Raw genomic sequence first — 24291 nt, forward strand, 5'->3', positions numbered from 1 at the left:
CTTTTTTTAAGCAACTTTCAAACACACCATACAGTACTGTTAATTATAGTCGTCATGCTGTACATTAGCTCCCAAGTGCTGATTTGTCTTATAACTGGGAGTTTGTGATTCGTGACCACATTCACCCAGTTTCCCAAGGGAAGGCACAGAGCCCTGCCTGGTATTTGTTCCTTAGCAAGTACCGCCCCCTGGTGGTGATATGTTCCCATGGCAAGTCAGAACCCAGCGTGAGGGGGTGGGAGCAGGGGTGGGGTGGGGGGGGAAGGACATGGGTTGAATTTGTGAACTTAACAAGCCTTAAGTAAAGCCACAGCATTCGACAACTTTGAATAAAAAGCATTATCATACTTATCATCTACGGAATGCTTCCTTCAATAGCAATAACATCCTGTTACAACAACGGTTATTAGACGCTGCTCTGGAACTGCCCCCATTCAACACGTACCTACTGAGCTCGTACTGTGTGCCATGCATCGTTCCGGGCCCTTGGGATGAGACAAAAATTCCACCCCAGTGAGATAGGGAAACTGAAGGGCTCCATAGAACTCTTTTTCTTCCTTTTCCTGCTTCTATTTCCCCCTCTGCTATTCTTGCTAGGACCTGCACCCCCCATTTTACACATGCCTTATAATGCAAATAGTGTATGTCGTCCTTGTAAGGGACTTCTTTAGAATAGATAACTTTTTTATCCTATTCTATCTGGTCTGGTGAGAATGACTAGAGGAAGCTATCATACAGTATTCCAGACCACCTGCGCTAGACATCTGGACACCAAGATACCCTGGCTTGAAGGAGTAAGACCTGGACCCTCATCTTTGTTCTCACTGATTCCTGGATGCCTAAGAGGACACCTACACCCGACCACCGACTGTCCTCAGTGAAAAACCCCAGACCCCAAGCAAAGACGAGGCTCTCTCTTTTCCTTTGAATCCCCCCGACGCTGTCTGTGACCGTACTCTCTCTGTACCTTCAACAAACTCTGTTTTCGCCTCCTGCACGCATCCTGCACGCATCCAGGGACCCTCTTAAGTACCCCCTTAACACTCTGGGTCCGCAGAACGGCCTGCCAGCATCACCGGGATGCCTTTTTACACGCTCTTTATATTCTCTGTATACTACACAAACGAATCTAACTTGTAAAGAGCTATACGAATTATAGAGTTCCCTTCAATGGCTCAATAAATGGAGAACCCTGGCGCAGATTATCCTTACAAAACCGAGAGTTAAGATGCCATTAGCTTGACCGGCCGGGCAGACCACGAAAGCAAATCTACAGAAGCTGTCTTTGCCCAGTTTTTCTCCCCAGAAATATTCTTTGCGGGGAGCAAGGGTTTCTCCCAGCCTTTCGGGCTCGAACTCGCGGAGGGAGGAGGGTGATGGCGCGGGTCGGACTCTGCGACCCCAAAGAGGACGCCCGTCTCCCTGCACAGCCCCCGGGGGTGGCGGACCCGTCGCCCTGCGGTCCAGCACCTCTTGGTCACCCTCCGCGCCCCTGGAACGTACCCCAGCTCCAGACCTCCTGACCTGCCGCCACTAATCCTCAGCGAGACGCAAACGCGCCCCCTGGTGGAGGCGTGCAGCGCGGCCGACGGGACCGGAACAAAAGTGTTCTACGGAACGCGGTGCGGGCTCAGAGTTTCCGGGGAGGAGGGCAGAGGAGGACCTGCGCGAGGAGGTTCCTTCGGCAGCGGAGGAGGCAATGGCTTTGGGGGTCCGGGGGCTGCGCCTCTGGCGGGCCGCCCCTGCTGGCGGGGCTGGCTGGAGTGAGTTTCAGCGGCCGTGGGGACTGAGAGAGAGGATTAAAGGATTGTCGGCTCGGATTGGGCCTGAGGCGGGTCCTGGGAGGTCTCACGGGGCTGCGGGCGCAGGAGGGTCTTTACGTCCTGGCTGTGGCGGCCACCCCTTCCCGGCCCGGGGACACAGATCTCGGGGCGCCGGGTGGATACCGGGCCGTGGGAGGAGCTTGGGGCGCCTCTGAGAAGGACCCCGCGTCGTGGTGCAAACGTGTCCTTATTTTCCAATTGGAATACTCGTACGGGCTTTGTCAAATCCTCTGATTGAGGGTTTGGAAAATAAGCTCAGCATTTCTCGCTCCAGATATCGATAGTTTTGGCGAGGGATCCCCAGTCTCCTGGAGCTTTCTTGTCCCCAGGACGTTTCAAGGCGACAACTTTGCTCACCTTCCCAATGACTAGTGTGACTTTGACTACTTCCTGGTTACTTTTTGCCTCTTATTGTAAAGCACAGATTGGAGTACGACAGAGGAAATTGATGGGCCATGGGGATCTGATGGTGAGAGAGCCAAGTTGAAGGAAAGGTGTGGATCTGGGCTAGCTGCGGATTTCTTCCCTTGGCATTTTAGTTATTAATATTAGAAAGTGGTTTAAGTTAATCTCTGAGCGCATTTTGGCGAACGGCGTTTTAAACTCGTGTTGCCCCGCATTCTTGTAGGACGGTGGTGCGGGGTGGGGTATCATCGATGTGTTACTCATTCACTGTTTATATTTATCGTAACTTCTACACAGGATTGATAGCAACATCGCCAGCTTCGCACCTGTCACCGACAGAACTGATAGAAATGCAGAATGACCTCTTTAATAAAGAGAAAAACAGGCAGTTATCATTAACTCCTCGAACTGAGAAGATTGAAGTTAAACACGTTGGGAAAACGGACCCTGGCACTATCTTCGTGATGAATAAAAACGTTTCAACTCCTTATAGTTGTGCTATGCGTAAGTAGTGAATCAGGTTACAGTTTTGACTTTCCCATAAGCTGTGCAGAAGGACTGGTTCGGGGGCGCCTGGGTGGCGCAGTCGGTTAAGCGTCCGACTTCAGCCAGGTCACGATCTCGCGGTCCGTGAGTTCGAGCCCCGCGTCGGGCTCTGGGCTGATGGCTCAGAGCCTGGAGCCTGTTTCCGATTCTGTGTCTCCCTCTCTCTCTGCCCCTCCCCCGTTCATGCTCTGTCTCTCTCTGTCCCAAAAATAAATAAACGTTGAAAAAAAAAAAATTAAAAAAAAAAAGAAGGACTGGTTCGGAAGAGACAAGACTCGGTAATTGCTCCCTGACCTTACAGAAGTTCTTTATCCAGCATCTTCCTCTCTGTTCACTGTCACTTTAGCTCTGGAGGGTCCTGTGGGTCTTGAAAGGTTGGTACTGTGATGCACAGGTTTCCTGGCATTCACTTGAATCTGACTAGGTTTGGGGTGCTGTAATTGTTTCTGGCAGAAGAAGACGGAGGTGAAAGCCTTGTTACTATATTAGTGTGCTTGCCTTTTTTAGACAGCACCCATGGGGGGCTCGTTAAAGGAATTTGGGATAGAGGGACCGCCCAGGCCTCCGAGGACCAGCTTTATAGGCCTTCTTTTCCTTTCTAGCTCTTTATGGCCTAACTTAAACCTTAGGTGCTTCCCGCTTGTCTGATTGTGTGTTATGTGCTTCTTTATACTTCTGTGTACATGTAGTGAATGTGTAAGTGGAAGTGTGCATGGGGTGAATGCAGTTAGGGTAAAAGTGTGTGTTGGGATTCATATCTTAAAGGAGAGGACTGTACCCTGTGTGTGATTTGGTGTGTAAATGAAGGGAACAGAACCTCTGTATGGATTATTTTTGATCACAATGCTTTCAAAGCAGCTTTGATAGAACTGGTAATATTTAAATTTAGAAAGCTCTCCAAATAGGTATATACACCAGGATGCTCATTTATTTATTTATTTTTTATTTATTTATTTTTTTTCAACGTTTATCCATCTTTGGGACAGAGAGAGACAGAGCATGAACGGGGGAGGGGCAGAGAGAGGGAGACACAGAATCGGAAACAGGCTCCAGGCTCTGAGCCATCAGCCCAGAGCCCGACGCGGGGCTCGAACTCACGGACCGCGAGATCGTGACCTGGCTGAAGTCGGACGCCCAACCGACTGCGCCACCCAGGCGCCCCCAGGATGCTCATTTAAACCACATTGTTTAAATTTTTGGAAAACTGAGTAGTGATTCCATTCAAGTAATTAACAGTTTTAGTTAAAAGCTTAAGATAGTCTACATTCACAGTCTTTTTTTCACTCTGGCACTTGGATGAGTCCTTATGACAGTTGTTTGGTTGTTCTGTGAACATTTATTTGAACCTTTGCTGTGTGATAGGCATTAGGATTACAGAGGAGGGTTAGGACGAAGCACAGGCCCTTGAGGGGTTTTGTGGGTTTTGAGAGGTGGAGATGAAGCCTTTGTGCCCCCCCTCAGCATGACACCTGCACTGACAAGTGCTTCTCATTCACACTTTCGACTGTTCAGTACACTTTTGAGTATTTACTGTATTACAGGCCTGGGGCTAGGTTCTGGATATACTGATGAGTGAACAAAAACGGCCGTGATCCTCTCTCTGTGGGAGTTATTTAGACTCTAGCCCTGTAGTTTGAGCACTTCTGTGACTAGCTGTGTACTTGAAGAACATCTAATCAGGCTTAGAGTTGCATCCTGGTCAAAGAACAGACCAGGGCTGATGGGCTTATATGTGAATTCATACCCATAATTAAAAACTGTTAAGGTATTTGACTTGGACAGTCCATGTTAGGGAAGGACGAGGTGGTGTAGGAACAAGACACCCAACCCATTTTGACCAGATTTACTACGGATGTATATTTATATATACAAGTGTAACTCTTGGCAAATTGTTTTATTAGTTAATAATAGATTAACTTCAAATTAGACTTAGCCTCAATGGTTTTTGTAAATGGTTTGGGCAGTTTTGTTAATAATAACACATTGGGTGTGTTGGGTATTATTTTTTTATTGGTACAGAGGTACTATGTAATGCTTTTTTTTTCTCCCAGAGGAAGTCAGCTTGCAGAATCTTGCCTTTCTGTTGGTTTTATTTCTTAATGTAGCACTTAAACACGTAACTTTTCAATTTGAGTTTTGTTAGATTCAGACCTTCAATCTATTTTAAATTCCTAGATTTAAGTGAGTGGCACTGCGGGAAGTCCATTCTGGCTCTTGTGGACGGACAGCCTTGGGACATGTATAAACCTTTGACCAAATCCTGTGAGATTGAATTTCTTACTTTCAAAGATCGTGATCCTGGAGAAGTGAATAAGGTATTTCTACTTCTGGGTTCTTTTTTTTTTTCCTCCTAGTGTTCTTCTTCTTCTTTTTATTAACATCTGTTTTGCTTTGGAGTATGAGATGTGCAAACGTGGCCAAGGTCAAATGTAGTAATGCCCGTAATAATCAGCGTTTTGCTTTTTTTGCATTTTCACAAGCTCACAAAGTACCAGTGGCATCCTTTCTTTGTATTTTGGTTTGAGAAAACTGTGTGACTTGTATTTTACATTCATGACTTTGTTCCACAGACATTTGTTGATTATCCTCTATATTTCATTCTCTCTACTGCTTGAATTCAGCCATTGACCATCGTTGGATTATTTCAGTAGCTTTTTAACTCTCTGTCCCCACCTCCCTCTTTAATACTAAAGTCTTCCTTAGTAGGCCTGTAAGATTTTTATTAGGCGACATGACTGAGTGTTGTATCATTTCTTCCTCATGACTTTTCAGGCCCTGTGGGATCTGACCCCAGCGTGGCTTTCAAGCTTCACCTTCGCTGCATCTTTCCACTTCCTCTCTGCTGTGGCCACATTTGAGGACGTGGTCACTAGTGGTTTTTGCTGTGTGAGCCTCCTGGCTTTTATAGGTGTCCTTCTTCAACTCTGGGTATTTTCTTTCCTCCCTGTAAAAATCCTGTTTATCTTTTATAGTTCTATTAAAATGCTGTCTGCTCTGTAGAATCTTCCCAGTTTCTTCTTGTCAGGATGAATCCCTCTGTTCTTTAGGGCCTCACACTTGGCTAACTTCTTCAGATATAGTATTTTAATCATGGCTTGTGATGTGAACTGTTGAATGCATTGGATTCTCGGCTCTGTGAAGACAGGGATCACATCCTCTGTTGGACCCAGTCCTTGACTTACAGACAATGGGTATTTAATAAATACATGTTGAAATGAAACACTTAAGCAAGAAAACGATAGATATGATAATAGTAGCTTCTATCAAGTATTAATTATGTATCAGGCACTGTCTTAGGTGATTTACAGGTATTAACTTATTTAATCTTCATAAAAACCACATAAAAATAGATGCTATCATTCCCATTTCCCAGAAAAATAAACTGAGACAAAGAGAGGTTCAGTAGCTTGACCAAGGGTATGAGTTTAGGAACTACTAGAGCCTGGATTTTAGTCCAGGCGTTCTGATTCTAGAGTTCAACAGACATTAAACACATTTAGGTAGGATAGACGAGGAAGTGCGTTTTGCTACTTGCCTTCAAGACCTGAGTTTGTACTCCTTTTTAGTGTATGTTGTGTGGTTCTGTAGGATACGTTCTGGAGCGGTCTCTGCTGCACACAGCCAAGTGGGCCCACTCTTGTCCGCAGATGTGAAGAGCTTGTGAAAGTCAAGTGCCCAGTTGTAGTAGTGCCAGTATGGGGCACAAGATAGGCGGGTATGATAGGACTTGAGTTTCTCTTTACGACTCTGATAAGGTCATTGCATGGATACCCACATTAGGCGTGTCCATGGGTCAAAACGTGCGAGTAAAATGAAAGCCCAGTTAATAGTGAGTTTGCTCTGCCGTAAATATGAGTAACTTGGGTGATGTGCTCTGTGGTGTTAGGCATAGGAGAGGAGTCACAAGTTCTGAAGAGTTCAGTGTTCCCTCTCTATTATATATGGCGTAAACAGGTGTATATTAATATGTATATATTTTTTACTTTAGTACAGGTTGGTTAACAAGTTCTCTTTATCCTGGGTTAAAGAGAAAAGTTGCTACCGGATAGTAAAACTATCTTGTGTTTGATAAACATCATAGTGTGTGATATCTTGTACAGAAACACTGCTAACAACAGAAGTTGGTACTTCGTTCTTCAGTGCTTTTTGCTCGGTAGAGGTAACGTCGTGGCCTGATGTTAACTATTGCTACGTGCCAAGGATGGATAGAAAAATAGTTCCTAAGTCAAAAGTTAACCAAAAAAATTTTTTTATTTACTTATTTATTTTTCAATTTACATCCAAGTTAGTTAGCGTGTAGTGCTCCTATAATGATTTCAGGAGTAGATTCCAGTGATTCATCCCCAGTGTGTAACACCCAGTACTCATCCCAACAGGTGTCCTCCCTAATGCCTCTTACCCATTTAGCCCATTCCCCCTTCCCCCACAGCCCCTCCAGCAACCCTCAGTTTGTTCTCTGTGTCTAAGAGTCTCTTATGTTTTGTCTCCCTCTTTGTTTTAATACTATTTTTGCTTCCCTTCCCTTATGTACATCTGTTTTGTATCTTAAATTCTTCATATGAGTGAAGTCCTATGATATTTGTCTTTCTTTGACTGGTTAATTTTGCTTAGCGTAATACCCTCCAGTTCCATCCATGTAGTTGAAAGTTAACCTAAATTTTAATATTGAAGAAACAGTGAATCTTAGTGTGTATTATGTTTGTGTATGTTTTATTTTTCTAGGCTTATTGGCGTTCCTGTGCCATGATGATGGGCTGTGTGATAGAGAGGGCATTCAAAGATGAATATGTGGTCAGTTTGGTCAGAGCTCCAGAAGTTCCTGGTAATGTACATATGCGTGCACACACATTTTGTAATCATTGAATATTTTGGTACCTATTTTTGATATTTTATAGAGCTTCTATTTTTTCTTTTTTAATTTTTTTTTAATGTTTTTATTTATTATTGAAGGAGAGAGAGAGACGGAACATGGGCAGGGGAGGAGCAGAGAGAGAGAGGGAGACACAGAATCCAAAGCAGGCTCCAGGCTCTGAGCTGTCAACACAGAGCCCGATAAGGGGCTCGAACTCACGAACCGTGAGATCATGTCCTGAGCCGAAGTCGGACACTTAACTGACTGAGCCACCCAGGCGCCCCGAGCTTCCTTTTTTTTTTTTTTTTAAGCTCATTTCTAATTTTATGTGATAGAAATTACTATCGTACATACATTCCATTTATAACCAGTAACAAAATCCATCTTATTTAATTACTGGAGGTCAATAATTAACATAATACAATTCGAGGATAATGTTTCTCTTGAATATGAATTCTGTGTAATTACCCTGTTTCAGTGTTTGTTTCCTTCCACTTTAGGCACTTATTTCTAAATCGAATGTGTGGAGGAGGAGGAGGAAATAAGAGTATAAATAGAATTCTGGAAAAAGCTATGTTTAGGAGGTACCATTTCAGCAGAAATGACATGACTCTGGGGTGGGGGGGGGAACACTTTCGAGAAGATGGAAGAGTTCACAGTCTTTGCAATTTTGCCAAGATTCTGCATCAGTATGTGCAATAGGATCGCATTTGTAAATTTTCAAAAAAAGGAGTATATACGCCAAAAAACTTAAAAAAGCTCAATAAGTGATTCTAAGAACAAAACAACAAAAACAAAGCTTAGAAGACATTAAAAAATTCAACATTTCACACCCACATAGTCATTTGTCTACATATTAAATATCTGATTCTTTTGAAGTTTTATGTCTAGTAACTGTGAAGTCTCTATAGTGATAATATTCTGGACGAAAATGTGAATGTTTAAAAAGTACTAGGGATTTTGGTTCAACAAAAAGAGAGTGAGTGAGGGAAAGCTGGTAGAGAGAGCTCTGGCAAGAGCTGGGATAATGGTAACTTTTATAATTTGTAGAGTTGGCAGAGATTGCTGGCCTTCCCTTTTATGGTCTAAATATTCAGTTGTTGCAAATTAGTAACTCTAGTAGATTTGACTTTGCCTCTCATTTTGGTTGGATTTACAGTAATCTCTGGAGCCTTCTGCTATGATGTAGTTCTGGATAAGAGACTTGATGAGTGGATGCCAACAAAAGTAAGTATAGTGTTTAGAATATGAATTTTAGAGTGTGTACCTTCTTTGGTTAGAATGATTCTTGTGTCAGTGTTGTTGAGTGATACTGCATGTTGAGGATATTTGAAAGACCTTACCTGCCTACCTGTGTTGCATTTTCAGTGTATTCAAGACAGAGCATAGGAATGGGGGTTTTCCTCATGTGGTCAGCTTTATGTCCTGCTTGACCTTTTCTGGAAGTGCTTTCTTCCTTGTACTGTTCATTCCTTTTCTTAAGATAGCGGTTTTCAAGATGCCCAAGCTATCAAATTTACAAGTTTTATTGTCTTGGTTGATGTGGTGGTGAGGGCTCTGGAGCCTTACTAACTTCCTGGGTCCTCAGAGCACAATGTAAAACTCGTTGCCCTAACCGTTTTAACCTGTTGCATACTGCGAGGTCTCCCTGTATACCAGGGTTACGTTGAGAGGAGGGGTGGAGGGGGTAGACGGTTAGTGAATTAAGAATCAGACTTTGACAAAGCTAAGCTAACTCAAATAGCAACAGACTAGACTCTTGGTGAATGGTCTGATTGCACGATGAGCGTTCTCCTGTTTGATCTGGGAGTTGGGTAGCACCAGGGACCTGGCTGACCAAGACGATCTGGATCAGATTCTCTGTGGGTAGGATGTGCCGGTGGCTTTCAGATGTCCAGCCCAGAGATTTTAGTTATGATTGGGGAGACAAGGCAGATGCCTGATTCTTAATTAAGCAAAACCGTATGTTCTACAGATTGAAAGTCTGGAGGTCAGAAAAGGAAAGGCAGTGTAGCATAGCATTTTATCAATTCCACAGTGTACGTTTTTTTCACATTTTAGTATCTCTGGAAATGTCTTTAAAAAAATTTTTTTTAATGTTTATTTGTGAGAGAGAGAGAGAGCAGAGAGCGAGCAGGGGAGGGACAGAGAGACGGAGGTATAGAATCTGAAGCAGGCTCCAGGCTCTGAGCTCTCAGCACAGAGCCTGAAGCAGGGCTTGAACTCACGAACCACGAGATCATGACCTGAGCTGAAGTCAGATGCTTAACCAACTGAGCCTCCCAGGCGCCCCCAAAATGTGTCTTATAATAGATGGCATCTTACGATTATAATTGCCAGTGTTTTTTTCCTTAGTGGTACATTTTAGTGAAATATTATAGTTCCTAAAAGCAAAATTTTGGAGTCAAAGCAGATTCAGGTTTAAATTCTGACTTTGGAAGTTATTTCTTATATAATCCTGCTCATGTTGCTTAGTGTCAAGAGGGAGAGAGAAGGGAAACAGGAAAGAACAAAGAAAGGGAGGGAAGAGAGGTAGAAAGAGAGATAGGGAAGGGGGCAGGGAAGGGATTGAAACTTTTTCTTCGTGATCTCTGAACTGTGTCAATATAATTTATTTTTCAGATATGCCCTCAAGTTGAAGAAGGGATTCTTACTTTATATATTTGCATTATTTATGTCATAAAAATGAATGCAATCAAGATTCACTTCTGAGCTGTAAAACTTGCTGCTTCTTTTTCCTGTTTTAAATATAAAACTTAAAAGGGCACCTGGGTGGCTCCCTTGGTTGAGCCTCTGACTCTTGATTTCAGCTCAGGTCATTATCTCACGGTTATTTAAGTTCGAGACCCACATAGGGCTCTGTGCTGACAGCGCAGAGCCTGCTTGGGATTCTCTCTCCCTACCTCTTTGCCCTTCCGCCACTGTGTCTTTCAAGATAGGTAAATAAACTTACAAAAACAAGTTTTAAATATAAAACTTAAAAGGCACTGGCTAGTTGCAGGCATCCTGGTATTGGGTGGACTGCTTAGAAGAAGTGGTAGAGAGTTACGCAAGGAACAGCTGTATAAACTGTGAATGTGGATTTGTTATACAGTCAATGATCCCTTTAAGAATGGAGAAGAGTCATTCATGCAAAAAAAGTCTCATAGTTTATGGAAATAATTTTATTACAAAAGTTGTGTAACAGTGCCTGGTTTTTCTATCAGTAATGAAGGATCTATAGTATGAAAACTCAATTATGGTTTTAATAAAAATCTCAGATATTGTTAATGTGTATTAATGATTTTAATTGCATAAAACCTCTTCATTAAACAGGTTTTTAATATTAGATATATGCCATATTTGGGGCAGGGCCAATGATGACATTACGTTTCCTGGTGAAACTTTCTGAATCACATAAACAGTGTTTTCCCTGTGCATTTATAAAAGCTTAGTTTTGCTTACAATGTAAACAGATTTTTATATCTTTTATTTCTTAGCGTTTCTAACTGCATTGTTGTTTTAATGAACATTTGTTTAATTATGTAATTCGAATAAAAACTTAAAATTTCTTTGTAGGATTATCTTTAATAATTATTAATATAGACTGATAATTACAAGTAAATTACAAGTTTATAGTTCATAGAGTTGAGATAAATTGTTGACCTTACATTTTACGGTCTAAAAATGGTCTAAATAATTGTTGCAAATTAATACTTTCTTTCCGAATAAGTTTGCTTTTGCTTTTTCTTTTAGTTGGATTTATAATATTTAGCATACGATTTTATCTTACCTTCCTTATGGAGAAATGCTTTTAAGTAAATTGTTACAAAAGGTTAATACTTTCCTTTCGAAGGAGAACCTGCGTTCCTTCACAAAAGATGCCCGTGCTTTAATTTATAAAGATCTTCCATTTGAAACTCTGGAAGTGGAAGCAAAAGTGGCATTGGAAATATTTCAGCACAACAAGTAAGTGTTGGCTTCCTTGAAAGCAAGGCTAAACCCCCCAAAGTTACATGTAATGAAGGAAATTCAGCTCTTAAGAATCTTTATATCTGATGTGGGTAGGACACTGTTCTATTTTTAGCTCTAAGATTTCTTTTTCTGTACCAATCTATTTACTTTCATTCATCCCACTTCCCAGCCTCTTTACTTATTTACTTACTCATCCCATTATTTATTTCCCTGAGAAAAAAACCTCACTTACCTTTGGTAATTTTCTCACTTGGTCTCACTTCTCTGTTTCTCTGGCTGGTCCGTCCTTCATACCAGCTTGGCGGTGTGTTTCCCTCTTTTCCTTCCATCGTGAGGTGATAGCATACATGAAGCTGTATCATTTTGCACGTTTGGCAGCCTTTCCTTCTCATCCTCTACTCTTTAAATGCAAAGGGTGAGATAGAGAATGCCCGTGGTCTGGAGGGAGCTAAGGGTAGAAGTGAAACGTTTACACAGCCGGGTGGGTCTTCGTCTTCTGCACCAAATTATCCATTAGGGGGATTTTCTTTGCCAGCATTTTAAATCCTCCCTGTGTTCTTAATTCCCTTTCTCACTCGGAAAACTTCCAGTTTACCTTTTACTAATTGTAACAACATAAACTATATTTTAGTATTAATCTAATTGAAGCTAGAACTAGTTAGGGAAATCTACATTGCAAAGAAAATAACATAGCTGCTAGATTCTGAAGACAGAATATGCTCTTGCAAATTGTTCAAGGTTCTGGATTGGAAAATCTTTAGGTATTTGTGAATTGAGACATACGTTCTCGTAATGGTAGTTTATAATATTTTGCGTAGCCTGGAACCAGTGAATTAGAAAGCAATAGGAATGTACTATTTTAACTGAACTAGAGTGCAGATAGTTCTGTAGAACCAAACCACCGTTGATTCTATAAGAAAATTCCTTGGATTGCTAGAATATAACAAGACACTTCCAGTGCCCCAATTCTAGGGTCATGCTGTCCAATAGAGATATAATGTGAGATATCTAGAGAAGTAAGTTTTCTGGTAGCTACAGTAAAAAAGTCAAAAGAAAAGGTGAAGTAAATTTTAATAATACATTTTATTTAAAGTGTATGTAAATGTTATTTCAACGTGTGATCAATATTTAGAAATTAATGATATTTTGTATTCTCTTTTTCATACTAAGTCCTCAGAATCTGGTGTGTTTTACTCTTGAGGCACATTTCAGTTAGGACTAATTACATTTAAGTGCTCCATAGCTTCCATAGTGTATTTACTCTAGCTGTTCATTCCATGTGATTTCCCATCCCCTCCACTGGACTTTCAAAGTCCAGGAGAGGCTTATGGGACTTTGGTAAGTTAGTTGAATGTGTGGAAGGACGTAGGGATGGCTTGGGGCAAGTTTGAAGGGACAGAGTTTTGGATGGTTGAAGGTAGATCTGTGATTGGGCTTTTCTGCTGCAGGGGGAGTTTTAAGTGGCTTCAGCTCCCTGGGGACAGGTGCATGTCTTCGAGTTGGGTCAAGAGAGACAGGTAGTCAAGGTAACTGGCATCCTTAGTAATGCATGGGGGCTTTGGCAGAAGGGGTGTGGGCAGTAGGTAGACATTTGCACGTGAACTAATGCTTCCCGAGTTTGCCATATACAAACGTAATACTTTTTAGCACTCTGGCATGAAGAGAGAAGGCTCTCGGTAGTGAGTGGTCAAGTTATGGTTTGTACCTGGGCTGTGCAGTTCCGTCTGTGCTATTAGCTGTAGTGACAGAACTGGGTAGGTTTGAGAGACATTTAGGCGGTAGCATTGACGTGATTTGGCAATGCGTTGGATGGAGGGGGTGTGGTAGGTGAAGCAGGAATCGAGGAGATCCCTGCAGTTTTTCTCTCAGACACGTGGGTGGTTGGTGGTGCCATTTGCTAAGCGAGGAAATTCAGCAATGAGGGTAAGTGCGGCGGGAAAAGGAGGAGTAAGTTTTCACTCTATTTGAGAATTCAGGAGTGTAAGATGCTTGTGGAACAGCCTAGGGCGTGTCCGGAAGGGTCTTAGATACATAGTTTGGGGCTCAGAAGAAGGATGTGGATTAGACGCTGAGATATGGAAGATAAGGACACAGAAGTGGTAATTAGAGCTGTGCGCATCAAGGAGACAGCCCAGGGAGGATGCTTGCTTGAAAGGAGGCTTTAGGACAGGTCCCCTGAAGGGGAGAGAGGAGGAAGAGTGGCCAGAGAGTTGAAATAACAAGCAGTAGGGAGTGCCACGGAAACCAGTGGAAATGAGCACTTTGACAGATGGAGGTGAACAGTGGAAATAAGGACAGAAAGGTGTTCTTTAGAGTGAGGCCAGGGAGGTACCTATGGTTTTGGCGGAGCCGTGAGCTTGTGGCCAGACTGAAGGAGGTGAGGTGTGAAGAGGAGACTCCAAGTGTAAACCCGTCTGAAAGACTCTGGCCAACGAGGAAGAGAGGGGAGATGTCCTTAAATCCCTTTTTGTGCATTTATTATTTTTTTTTTAATTTTTTTTTTAACGTTTTTATTTATTTTTGAGACAGGGAGAGATAGAGCATGAATACGGGAGGGTCAGAGAGAGGGAGACACAGAATCGGAAACAGGCTCCAGGCTCTGAGCTGTCAGCACAGAGCCCGATGCGGGGCTCGAACTCACGAACCGTGAGATCATGACCTGAGCCGAAGTCGGCCGCTTAACCGACTGAGCCACCCAGGCGCCCTCTTTTTGTGCATTTAGGAGTAAGTCGCTTTTTCTTTGTTCCTCTTTAGGTACAAAACGGATTTCATAGAAGAGAAGGCATCTCAGAACCCTGAGAGGATAGTCAAGCTGCACAGGTAAGTAAAAATAAAGTTGCTAATTTATAGGAAGACTTAGGCAGTGGAATCGATGTGACTCAACGTACAGTTATGACTGAAAAAGATGAATCTGTGCCATAATTTGTTATTCTTGTTACCTTATTTTCTGTTGCTTTGTGCATTGTTTTGGTACGGTGGTAATTGGAAGGTTTAAATTCTCTTCAGGAGCCATTGTGGTTTCTGTTCCTCGTTTTATTGTTTCTTATTTCTATTTCCGCATTTCAAGAGTTGAAAACCATTGTTTAAAAATGTGATTTTTAAAACTTAACTTTGAAATTGGGCAAAATATTCATTGTTGTGAATTGAGCATAATTCACGTGTATGTGCAAATATGGATACTGACTGGTAACTACTTATGTTATGTGTAAGTGAAATAGGAATGTGCTGATACTGGGATGAGGGAGGTAAGACCGTGCATAATGGATTTGCAGAAATGACTTCATGGCCTGTATCTGTGTTCTCAGCTTCATGTTTTCATGACTCAGTTAATTTTTTTCTTTTAGAAAGCTGCTCTTTGGACAATCTGTCCTGTATAGTGAGTTCTAAACTCTATTACAGTGAATTGTTATGAGGTCGTAGATGATCAGTTTTAGACATTGGATTCACTTGAGAGCATGATGTGTTCAATGATCTTAAAAATCTCTAAAGTTATATCAATGCTAGTAAGGAACAAGGTTCACTTGACTTTAATTTTCATAGTTTTAGCCGCTTCACTTGGGATTATTACATCAGGGGCAATTAGAGATTGAATTGAGCCATATAGAATGTTCTTGATTGCGGACATTGCCTCAAAGAGAATGAATAGATTCTTTTTTCCCCCCAAACTACTCTAAACGATTTGATTTTGAGGTTTTATTTGTTTATTTTTAAAATCAATCAGATTTGGTGACTTCATTGATGTGAGTGAGGGTCCTCTTATTCCAAGAACAAGTATTTGTTTCCAGTATGAAGTATCAGCAGTTCACAATCTTCAAGCCACGCAGTTGAGTCTTGTACGAAGATTCCAGGGTCTGTCTTTACCGGTACACTTAAGAGTAAGTAAAGCTGAAAGTTTCAGGTCGTCCAATTTGGGAGCAGATGTCATTCTGGTTCTTGATTTTATACTAATTTGAAGGATGTACATTTTAATTTTCATTAAATTTTGTGACACTAATGTTTTGTAAATTCATGTTTATGCTAAGAACAATGTTGCTCAGAATGTAAACGGATAATTCATGAAAGAGATATTAGTTGAAAAAGTTGAATCAAACTGAGATAGTTATTTTAATTTTTTAAATTAATATAGGGGAGGGTGCATTGAGATTATTGGAGTGCATGTTGGTAAGACCCTCTAGAATGCCTTTTGGTCTTAGGTTTGGCATGATCTATTCATGACTCAGAGTCTTTTATTTTCCATATTGCTCCCACCCGTCACTAATTTTTTTTTTTTTTTTTTTTACTTTAAATCCAAGTCAGTTAACACATAGTATAATAATGCTTTCAGGGGTAGAATTTAGTGATTCTTCACTTACATATAACACCCAGTGCTCATCCCGACACTGGCCATCCTCCTTAATGCCCCTTGCCTGTTTAGCCCATCCCCCCACCCAACACCCATCCAGCACCCCTTAGTTTGTTCTCTGTATTTAAGAGCCTCTTAGGGTTTGTCTCCCTCTCTGTTTGTATCTTATTTTTGCTTCCCTTTCCCTATGTTAATCTGTTTTGTTTCTTAAAATTCCACATATGAGTGAAATGATATGATATTTGTCTTTCTCTGACTGACTTACTTCACTTAGTGTAATACACTCTAGTTCCATCCACGTTGTTGCAAATGACAAGATTTCATTCTTTTTCTTCGCCGAGTAGTATTCCATGGTGTGCGTGTGTGTGTGTGTGTGTGTGTGTGTGTGTGTACACACACATATATTCACACCACATCTTTATCCATTCATCAGTGGATGGACATTTGAGCTCTTTCCATACTTTGGCTATTGTCGATAGTGCTGCTTTAAACATTGGGGTGCATGTGCCCCTTCTGATCAGCATTTTTTAATCTTTTGGATAAATACCTGGTAGTGCAATTGCTGGCTTGTAGGGTAGTTCTATTAATCAACTTTGGATTCTGAGATAGTTCAAAATCTTTGTAGGTTCACATGCAGTTACAAGAAGTAATATAGAGATCCTCGATCCCTTTACCTAGTTTCCCCAATGCTGACACCTTGCAAACTTTCGCAACCAAAGTATGGACTGTGACACAGTGAAGATGTAGTACAGTGTCTTCACACGGTTCTCTCCTATTGGCTATCGATAGCCACGCCTACTCTCCTCTGCCCCACCCCCACCTCCTTGCCCCTGGCAGATACTCATCTGTTCTCTGTTCCTATGCATTTTCATTTCAAGAGTATCATATGAATAGGATCATGCATTGTGCAGTCTTTTGGGATTGGGTTTTTTTCACTCAGTAGTAATTCTCTGAGGATTCATCCAAGTTGTATGTATCAGTAGCTTGCTCTTTCTTTCTTTCTTTCTTTCTTTCTTTCTTTCTTTTAAATTGCTGAGTAGTATTCTGTGGTGTAGATCTACTGTGGTTGGTTGAACCATTCACCCATTAAAGGACATTTGGGTTGTTTCTAGTTCTTTGGCTATTACGAATAAGGCTGCTATGAACATCGGTGTACCAGTTTTTGTGAATATATGTTTTCATCTGTCTGGGATAAATGCCCAGGAGTAAAGTTGCTGGGTCAGAAGGCACATATTTAGTTTTTAGGAAACTATCACACTGAGTTCCACAGTCACTGCCATTTTGCCATTCCCGGTATTTGACATTGTCACTATTTTTTATCTGAGCCATTATGATAAGTTTGTATGATTTCTCATTGTGGTTTTAATTTGTGTTTTCCTATTGGCTAATTGTGTTGACATCTTTTCATGTGTTTATATGCCATCTGTATATCTTTTTTGGTGGGAAATTTATGTTTTTTGCTTATGTTCTAACTGGATTGTTTGCTTTTTACTGTTGAATTTTGAGAGTTTTTTTCCTAGTATATTCTAGATATCGGTCCTTTGTTAGATACATAGTTCGCAAATATTTTCTCTCTATGGTTTGTCTTTTTATCTTCTTAACAAAAGATCAGAAGTTTTGCAGATCATAAGTTTTCAATTAAAAAAAAATTTTTTTTTAATGTTTATTTTTGAGAGAGAGAGCATGAGCAGGAGAGTGGAAGAGAGAGAAGGAGACACAGAATCCAAAGCAGGCTCTGAGCTGTCAACACAGAGCCCAGTGTGGGGCTTGAGCCCATGAACTGTGAGATCATGACCTAAGGCGAAGTTGGACGCTTAACCGACTGAGCCCCCCCAGGCTCCCCAGAAGTTTTTAATCTTGATGGAGTCCAGTTTATTAGTTTTTGTTTATGGATCATGCTTTTGGTGTTAATTCCAAGAATTCTTGGCCTGGATCTGGATCCCAAAGATTTGTCTTCCTCTTTTCTCCCTAAAAGTTTTATAGTTTTATATAGGTTTGTGGTCCACTTTGTGTTAAGTTTTGTACACGGCGTGAGAAGGAGGTGGAGGTGCACTTTTCCTGCCTGTACATGTCAAGGTTCTCCAGCACCATTTTGTTGGAAAAGCTGTCCTTCCTCCAGTAAATTGCTTTCACCCTTATTAACAATCAGTTGGGCATATTTAATGGGTCTATTTCTGGGTTCCCTGTTCTGTTCCATTGATGTGTGTCTCTGTCCTGCCAGTATCACAGTCTTGATTACTGTAGCTGTAAATAGTTCTTCAAATCAGGTGGAATAATTCATCCCATGTTGTTATTATATACAAAAATTGTTTTAACTATTTTCGGTTCTTTGCCTTTTCATTTAATTTTAGGATAATCTTTCTGATTTGACAAATCTTGCTGAGATTTTGATAGGAATTGAGTTAAACCCGTATAATTTAGGGAGAATTGACATCATTACTAAATTGAGTCTTCTAGTCTATGAACACAGTATATCTTTTGTTTAAATCCTCATCTCTTTCATCAACATTTTGTAATTTTTAGCATATGTTCTGTTTTTCGCCACATACCTGCTTCCTTTCCTAGCTTTCTGCATTTCAGTAAATGGCATCATCATCTGCTTAGCTGTGAAGTGATCCTTGGCTTTTCTCTCTCCCTCCCAGCCATGCTCTGTCCCATCCATCAGCAAGACCTTTCAGCTCAGCTCTGAAACATGCCCTGAATACCTTCCATCACGTAGCGTCTCATCTGTGCTCACCACTCTTTCCAAGCCCCTTACTCATCACCGAGGATGCTCCCCCTCCAAAGCACATTCCCTGCTTAGTAGCCAGAATGGCCTTTTTCATACTCAAATCAGATCACGTAATCCCTTTGCCCCAAACACTCCAGTGGCTTCTTGTAAACAGATCCCAACCCTGTAGCCTGTCTCACGAAGGCCTGCATTACGTGTCCCCTGCCTGCCCCTCTGATCTCTCCTGGCACTTTCTCTGTCATCTGCTGTCTTCCAGCCACACACTCCGGGGTCTGCACCAGCGGTCCATTCGGCTGTCTTCCCTTTAAACATGCGATGTGTTTTCTCCAGAAGGGCTTATGTGTACATATAGTAATTTTACCTTTTATCATGGATTCTGCCAGGTCATTCATGTGACTTAGTAAAATCGATGTGGTCCTTACGCATTTGGCACAGTTTTCATCTGCATTCTGATGATCCCTTGCTATATAAAATTGTTAAGGATTAAGTAAATTGGTTTTATAATTTTATTATTGTCTGCGTTAGTTTTTACTTGTTCTTAGGGTAATTAGGTAAAACCTCTGGGGCTCCCATTCCAGTGTGAAGGTATCAGTCGGTTTCTGATGAACCTCTCCTTGTGACTGCTGATGGTGTGGAGAATGACCTCTGGCTGGTTGTAAATGGCTATTTAAGGAAAGAACTACAACCTGTGGGAAGATGGGGCACAGTTTTGCTTCCTGTTAGAAGAAACACTGTGTATGATGGTGATGATTAAGGACAAAAGAGGAAGAATGGCATGTTCTTTAAAAAGTCTTAAAAAAGACTTAGTCTTTTTTGCTTAAATGCCAAACAAAGTGGCTGTCCCATTAAATACCTTTTCCCCTACTCTAATCCACTTCTGTAACCACTTAACCTCATTAGTACTGCCTTCCTTTTTATGTGTTTGCTTGCTTAAAACCTATATAAGACTCAGCTACTTTTATTTTAACTTCATTGCTTTATTTAATTCATCGTGACTCTTTTCTTTTCAAGGCACATTTTACTATATGGAATAAGCTATTGGAGAGATCTCGGAAAATGGTAAGTATTTTTGACAGCTAATGAGTACTGTTCCATGAAGAAAGTTGTTTTGAAATTAAGCAACAACAACACAACAGTAAATAAAGAAATAAAAGAACACAGAAGAAAAAAGTTAATTGGTTGTCTCTGTAGCTAAAGCGGTGTTGTAACTGTTGACCCCAGTAGTATCTTGGCAAGAGAAGAGTTGTAATTTGGCAATTCTCTTGTTTTTATTTGTGAACATTGTGGAAATGATGTTGTGGAACCTGAAGAAGAATAAGGGGACTGCTGTATAATAGCGATAGTTCTTAAAGGGGTCCAGTGGTGTTAATTGGGTCTTCAAGAGATGGTATTTTTTGTAAGCTTAATGAACGTTTAAAGAGTGAGATTTGTCACATGTATTTTGAAGCTGCCTTGACTGTTGGTTGACAGATGTGCAAATTTCCTGGGTACTTGGGTTTGTAGCTCATTCTGTGTCATTAGTATTTCCATTTCACAAGTAGGAATGATTATGTTTCCTGACCAGTTCTATCCCTGTTTACTCTTTCATAGACTAAGTACTTAGTCTTTAGTTACATTATCTGAGAGCTATTCTGTGTAGTCTGGCCTCCTTGAACTCATCCTGGTTATTGTAATTTTCCACTCTAGTCAAGTTTGCAAATACACTCAAACTTTTTTTTTTTTTTTTTTTTTAGTTTACATTCTTATATCACTTTATTTCTTCTCAGCTTTACTGAGATGTGTGACACCTAACATTGTTTAAGTGTAAGACGTACCCTGCAATCATTTGATGTGTGTATGGATTGCAGACCGATTACACAACAAGGTTAGCTAGCATATCCATCACCTCACAGAGTGACATATTCTGTGTGTATGTGTGTGTGTGTGTGTGTGTGTGTGATGAGAACTTTTAAAATCTACTTTCAGCAAGCTTCAAATATACAACACTAGTATTCTTAACTCAGACTTGTTTTCTGGTTTGTTTATTCATGGCAGTTTTTCTGTCTGGACTCTGTTTCCCTTTCTCCTCCTGTATATAAATGAAACATCCGACTCATTCTTCAGGACTCCGTCCAAGTCTTACTGTTTCCATGAAACCTTCTCAGAGCAATCACTGAACAAATATCTATTCCTACAGTTTCTGCTGGCTTATATGCCTCCTCGTATAGTTTTCTAATTGTTTCTGCTAGTACTTTTACATTCAGTCTGTGAACCCAGTCAGTGCTTGTTATGTATGTGTCATGCCAGATTTTGAGCTCACCCTTTGGTATGTGGGGTTGCTTGGGGCTGGGTTGGGGGGCTGGCTTGGGAGTTATCTCAGAGGAAACTGCTTGCCTAAAAGCACGGAGAAATGGAGAGCATGGTGACTAGAACGTAAACCTGGGTGTACAGTCGTATGGAGTGTGGGCGATGAGTCCAACAAAGTGAGCTTCTTGGAAATAGCATCTGAGGGGCTTGTCTTCCATGGTAGGGAATTTGCATTCCCCTCCTGAAGGTGATTGGAGGCAACTGGGAATTTGAGAAAGGAAGTGACCTATTGGTCGGCTGTTGCTGTTCCAGAGCTCACTCTGGGGCAACACGGGAGAAAGCTGTGACGTAAGCCCGCAGTCTGTTAGAGGGATGGAAGAGATGAGAGCCTCAAGTTCAGGTGTTGCGGTGAGAGCCCCGGGTAGAGTTCGTTGAATTCTTGTTGATTGAAATGTGCACAGAAGAGAACCTGGATTCTGCAGCGGCAGGCTCGGGTAGCTGGGCAGAGCCCCTCAGCGAGATAGGTAATGCACCACGTGGGGCAGGTTTTGGGGTGATGAGTATAGTTTAGCTGTTTGGTGGATGTGTCTGAGTGACACAGACTAGAAATAGGGACATACAGGTCCCTATTTCTACTAAACCTGTAATATTCTATGTTTAAAATAGAATTATGTCTCTCAAGAAACTGTTGATTTAAAATACTGTGTTACAGCATTACTGGGCTTTTTCTCATACTAAGGATTTCGTTTTGTAATTGAAAAATAAAATGACAAACTTGGGAAGCCTAGATGGATGCCTCATTATATTTTGAGTGGAATTGTTGTACTTTACTTGATAATTTCTGTTGTGACCCTGGCCTTGTAAGGTTTCTTCTTTTTCTACTTACCTTTCTTTAATAATTACTAACGAAGGAGAAAGACCAGGGGTCATTATTGGAGAAGGACTGTGGAATGATCTAAAATGGTGGGGGGAGGGTGGAACTAAAAGTTGTTTTTATTAGAAAAGTAAAGCTATTCATGTTTTTACAGGTGACTGAAGATCAAACTAAACCTACAGAGGAAAGTGCATCGACCCAGTAATTTCCTAAAAATTAAATATATATAGTAAATTAAAATAAAAGTTTTCTATAAAATGTTTGTGTGGGCTTATAAAGATTAACTGTCTTTTTCTCCCTAAGATTTATCCTAATTTATACTTTTTCCTTTCTTTAAAGGATAAGACAGCTTATGCTGTTCACAATAAAAATTTTATGCAGAAACAACCCTGCACCCTCCAGCTCCCCAGATATAACACCTTGACACGTTTTCTCCATTCAGTTCTTTTTTCTACATGTATAAGCATATGTACAAATACAAGTGAAATCTTTTGAAAACAAAGGATCATACTAGTTTCCGTTTTTGCTATCTTATTTTATTTTTTTATTTTTGAGAGAGAGAGAGTGAGTGGGAGAGGTGCAGAGAGAGAGGGGGATAGAAGGTCACTCTGACTGCAGTGAGCCCGATGTGGGGCTCGAACTCATGAACCACAAGATCACAACCCGAGCCGCGGTCAGACACTGAACTGACTGGGCTACCTGGGTGCCCCCATTTTTGCTATTTTAAACAATGGCACGGTAAACATTTTTGTACAAAATGTTTAAGTGCTTTGTGGTTAGATTAGTTGAGTATTGACCAAGTTAACAGTATTTCCTATGTTCTGGCCATGGTGCTAAGCCTTTCACATGGAATCGCTTATTTAATCCTCAAAATGTGTTGAGAAGGTGTTTCCATTTTGTAAGGGAGGAAACCGACAGACCGTAGAACTGGCCAGTAGCAAAGCTGGAATGTGGACCCACGTAACTTCACCCACACGCTCTACACCGCCTCACATATAAGTGACGTCAGAGGAATAGACTCTGGTAGTAGAATTATTGACAGATGCTACCAGAGCTTAGCCTCCACGAGGTTTTGCCAAATGGCAGTCCCAACCACAGTCTGGGAGTGCCTGCTTCCCGTGTCTGGGGCAAATCTTGATTATCAGCCCTTTTAAAAGGGTTTGGCCAAAAGATTTCTTTCTGTTCCAGGTTGAACACTTTGCTTTCTGGGCTTAGTACACAGGTTTCTTCTGAAGATTTGATTTCTTCCCTGGGTGGGATCTACTTCCTGGAGACCATATCTTCCTGTTCCTTTGGGAACTTTCTCATTGTGTTGGAATCTCTAGTGAGTTCCATCTTAAGAAAAAGCGTCTAAGAGGTGAGCCCTTGCATGTCTAAAGGAGCTTTGTTTTCCAACTTACATGTGGTCAACTGGCTAGAGTTGTAGACTGAAATGTAATTTTCTTTTTACGCTTATTTATTATTGAGAGAGAGAGAGAGACAGAGCATAAGTGCAGGAGGGGCAGAGAGAGAGGGAGACAGAATCTGAAGTAGGCTCCAGGCTCTGAGCCGTCAGCACAGAGCCCAATGTGGGCTCAAACTCACAGACCGCAAGATCGTCATCTGAGCCGAAGTCAGACACTTAACCGACTGGGTTACCCTGGCGCCCCTGAAAGGTAATTTTCTGTCAAGATTTTGAAAGCAACTCAGGTTAACTTCTGGCATCTGATGTTGCTAATGAAAAGTCTGATACCCTGTCTGATTTTGTTCCTTTTTATATAAACTGTTCTCTTAAACCTGCCTTCCTCCATATCACCTGTCCTACCACACCCCCACATGCATACACACTTGGGGTACTTTTAGGACCTTGATGTTCTAGATGACCTAGATGTTTCATATCTATCTAGGTTTTTAATTATTCTCCTGGTGCTTTCAATTTTGATAACTCTTTTGAGCTCTAGGGAATTTTTCTTTTTAAATATTCCTTTTTCTGTTTCTCTAATACCATTTAGTTAGGTTTTAGATCTATTTTTCCCCTCTCTCTTTTTTTTCTTTCTTTCTTTCTTTCTTTCTTTCTTTCTTTCTTTCTTTCTTTCTTTCTTTTTCTTTCTTTCTTATCTTTATCTTTTTAATTGAAATTCATGTTTAACAGACACAGTGTATCTTTCTGAACCTTTTATTTATTTTTTTTCAAGTAGGCTCCATGCCGAATGTGGGACTTGAACTCATGATCCTGAGATCAAGAGTTGCGTCCTCTACCAGAGAGCCAGCCCTCTCTGTGACTCTAAAGAACAGATAGAATTATATTCATTTATTTCCTGGTCCCTGAATTCTATCTTTCCTCAAGTGATAGATTTTTTTGCTTATCTCAACTTTTCATGTTTCAGGGTTTTCCCCCCAGCCCCCAAAATGTAGTGATTATTATTAGTTTTAGTTGGAAAGGTGGTTATGGGAGATTGGATGGCAGCTCTGTGGTCCAGGCAAGGTTTAGCTTCTGTG

At 41.1% G+C, this 24291-nt stretch overlaps 1 protein-coding gene across 2 annotated transcripts; it reads left to right on the plus strand.

The window, feature by feature from the left end:
- The first annotated feature begins 1539 nt into the window (after nucleotides 1–1539).
- On the plus strand, nucleotides 1540–22315 carry MRPL39 (mitochondrial ribosomal protein L39). Of its 2 annotated transcripts, XM_045501588.1 has the most exons (11): nucleotides 1629–1763; nucleotides 2526–2732; nucleotides 4950–5089; nucleotides 7497–7596; nucleotides 8786–8853; nucleotides 11462–11574; nucleotides 14335–14400; nucleotides 15302–15455; nucleotides 19665–19712; nucleotides 21968–22042; nucleotides 22153–22315. In XM_045501588.1, exons 1-10 carry the CDS (start codon nucleotides 1700–1702, stop codon nucleotides 22016–22018), a joined length of 1011 nt encoding a protein of 336 aa, XP_045357544.1. In that variant the 5' UTR covers nucleotides 1629–1699; the 3' UTR covers nucleotides 22019–22042; nucleotides 22153–22315. The 2 variants fall into 2 exon arrangements, with proteins under 2 accessions (XP_045357545.1, XP_045357544.1); XM_045501589.1 differs by lacking the exons at nucleotides 21968–22042; nucleotides 22153–22315 and adding an exon at nucleotides 21252–21939 and having other exon boundaries at nucleotides 1540–1763.
- Nucleotides 22316–24291: the final 1976 nt, after the last annotated feature.

Source organism: Leopardus geoffroyi, chromosome C2 (genome assembly GCF_018350155.1).
Source record: "Leopardus geoffroyi isolate Oge1 chromosome C2, O.geoffroyi_Oge1_pat1.0, whole genome shotgun sequence".
NCBI classification, from domain to species: domain Eukaryota; kingdom Metazoa; phylum Chordata; class Mammalia; order Carnivora; family Felidae; genus Leopardus; species Leopardus geoffroyi.

Coding starts and splice junctions, on each gene's coding strand:
- MRPL39 (XM_045501589.1), top strand. CDS start 1,700: ATGGCTTTGGGGGTCCGGGGGCTGCGCCTCTGGCGGGCCGCCCCTGCT. Junction 2,733..4,949: donor TCCTTATAGTTGTGCTATGC/GTAAGTAGTGAA, acceptor TTAAATTCCTAG/ATTTAAGTGAGTGGCACTGC. Junction 11,575..14,334: donor GAAATATTTCAGCACAACAA/GTAAGTGTTGGC, acceptor GTTCCTCTTTAG/GTACAAAACGGATTTCATAG.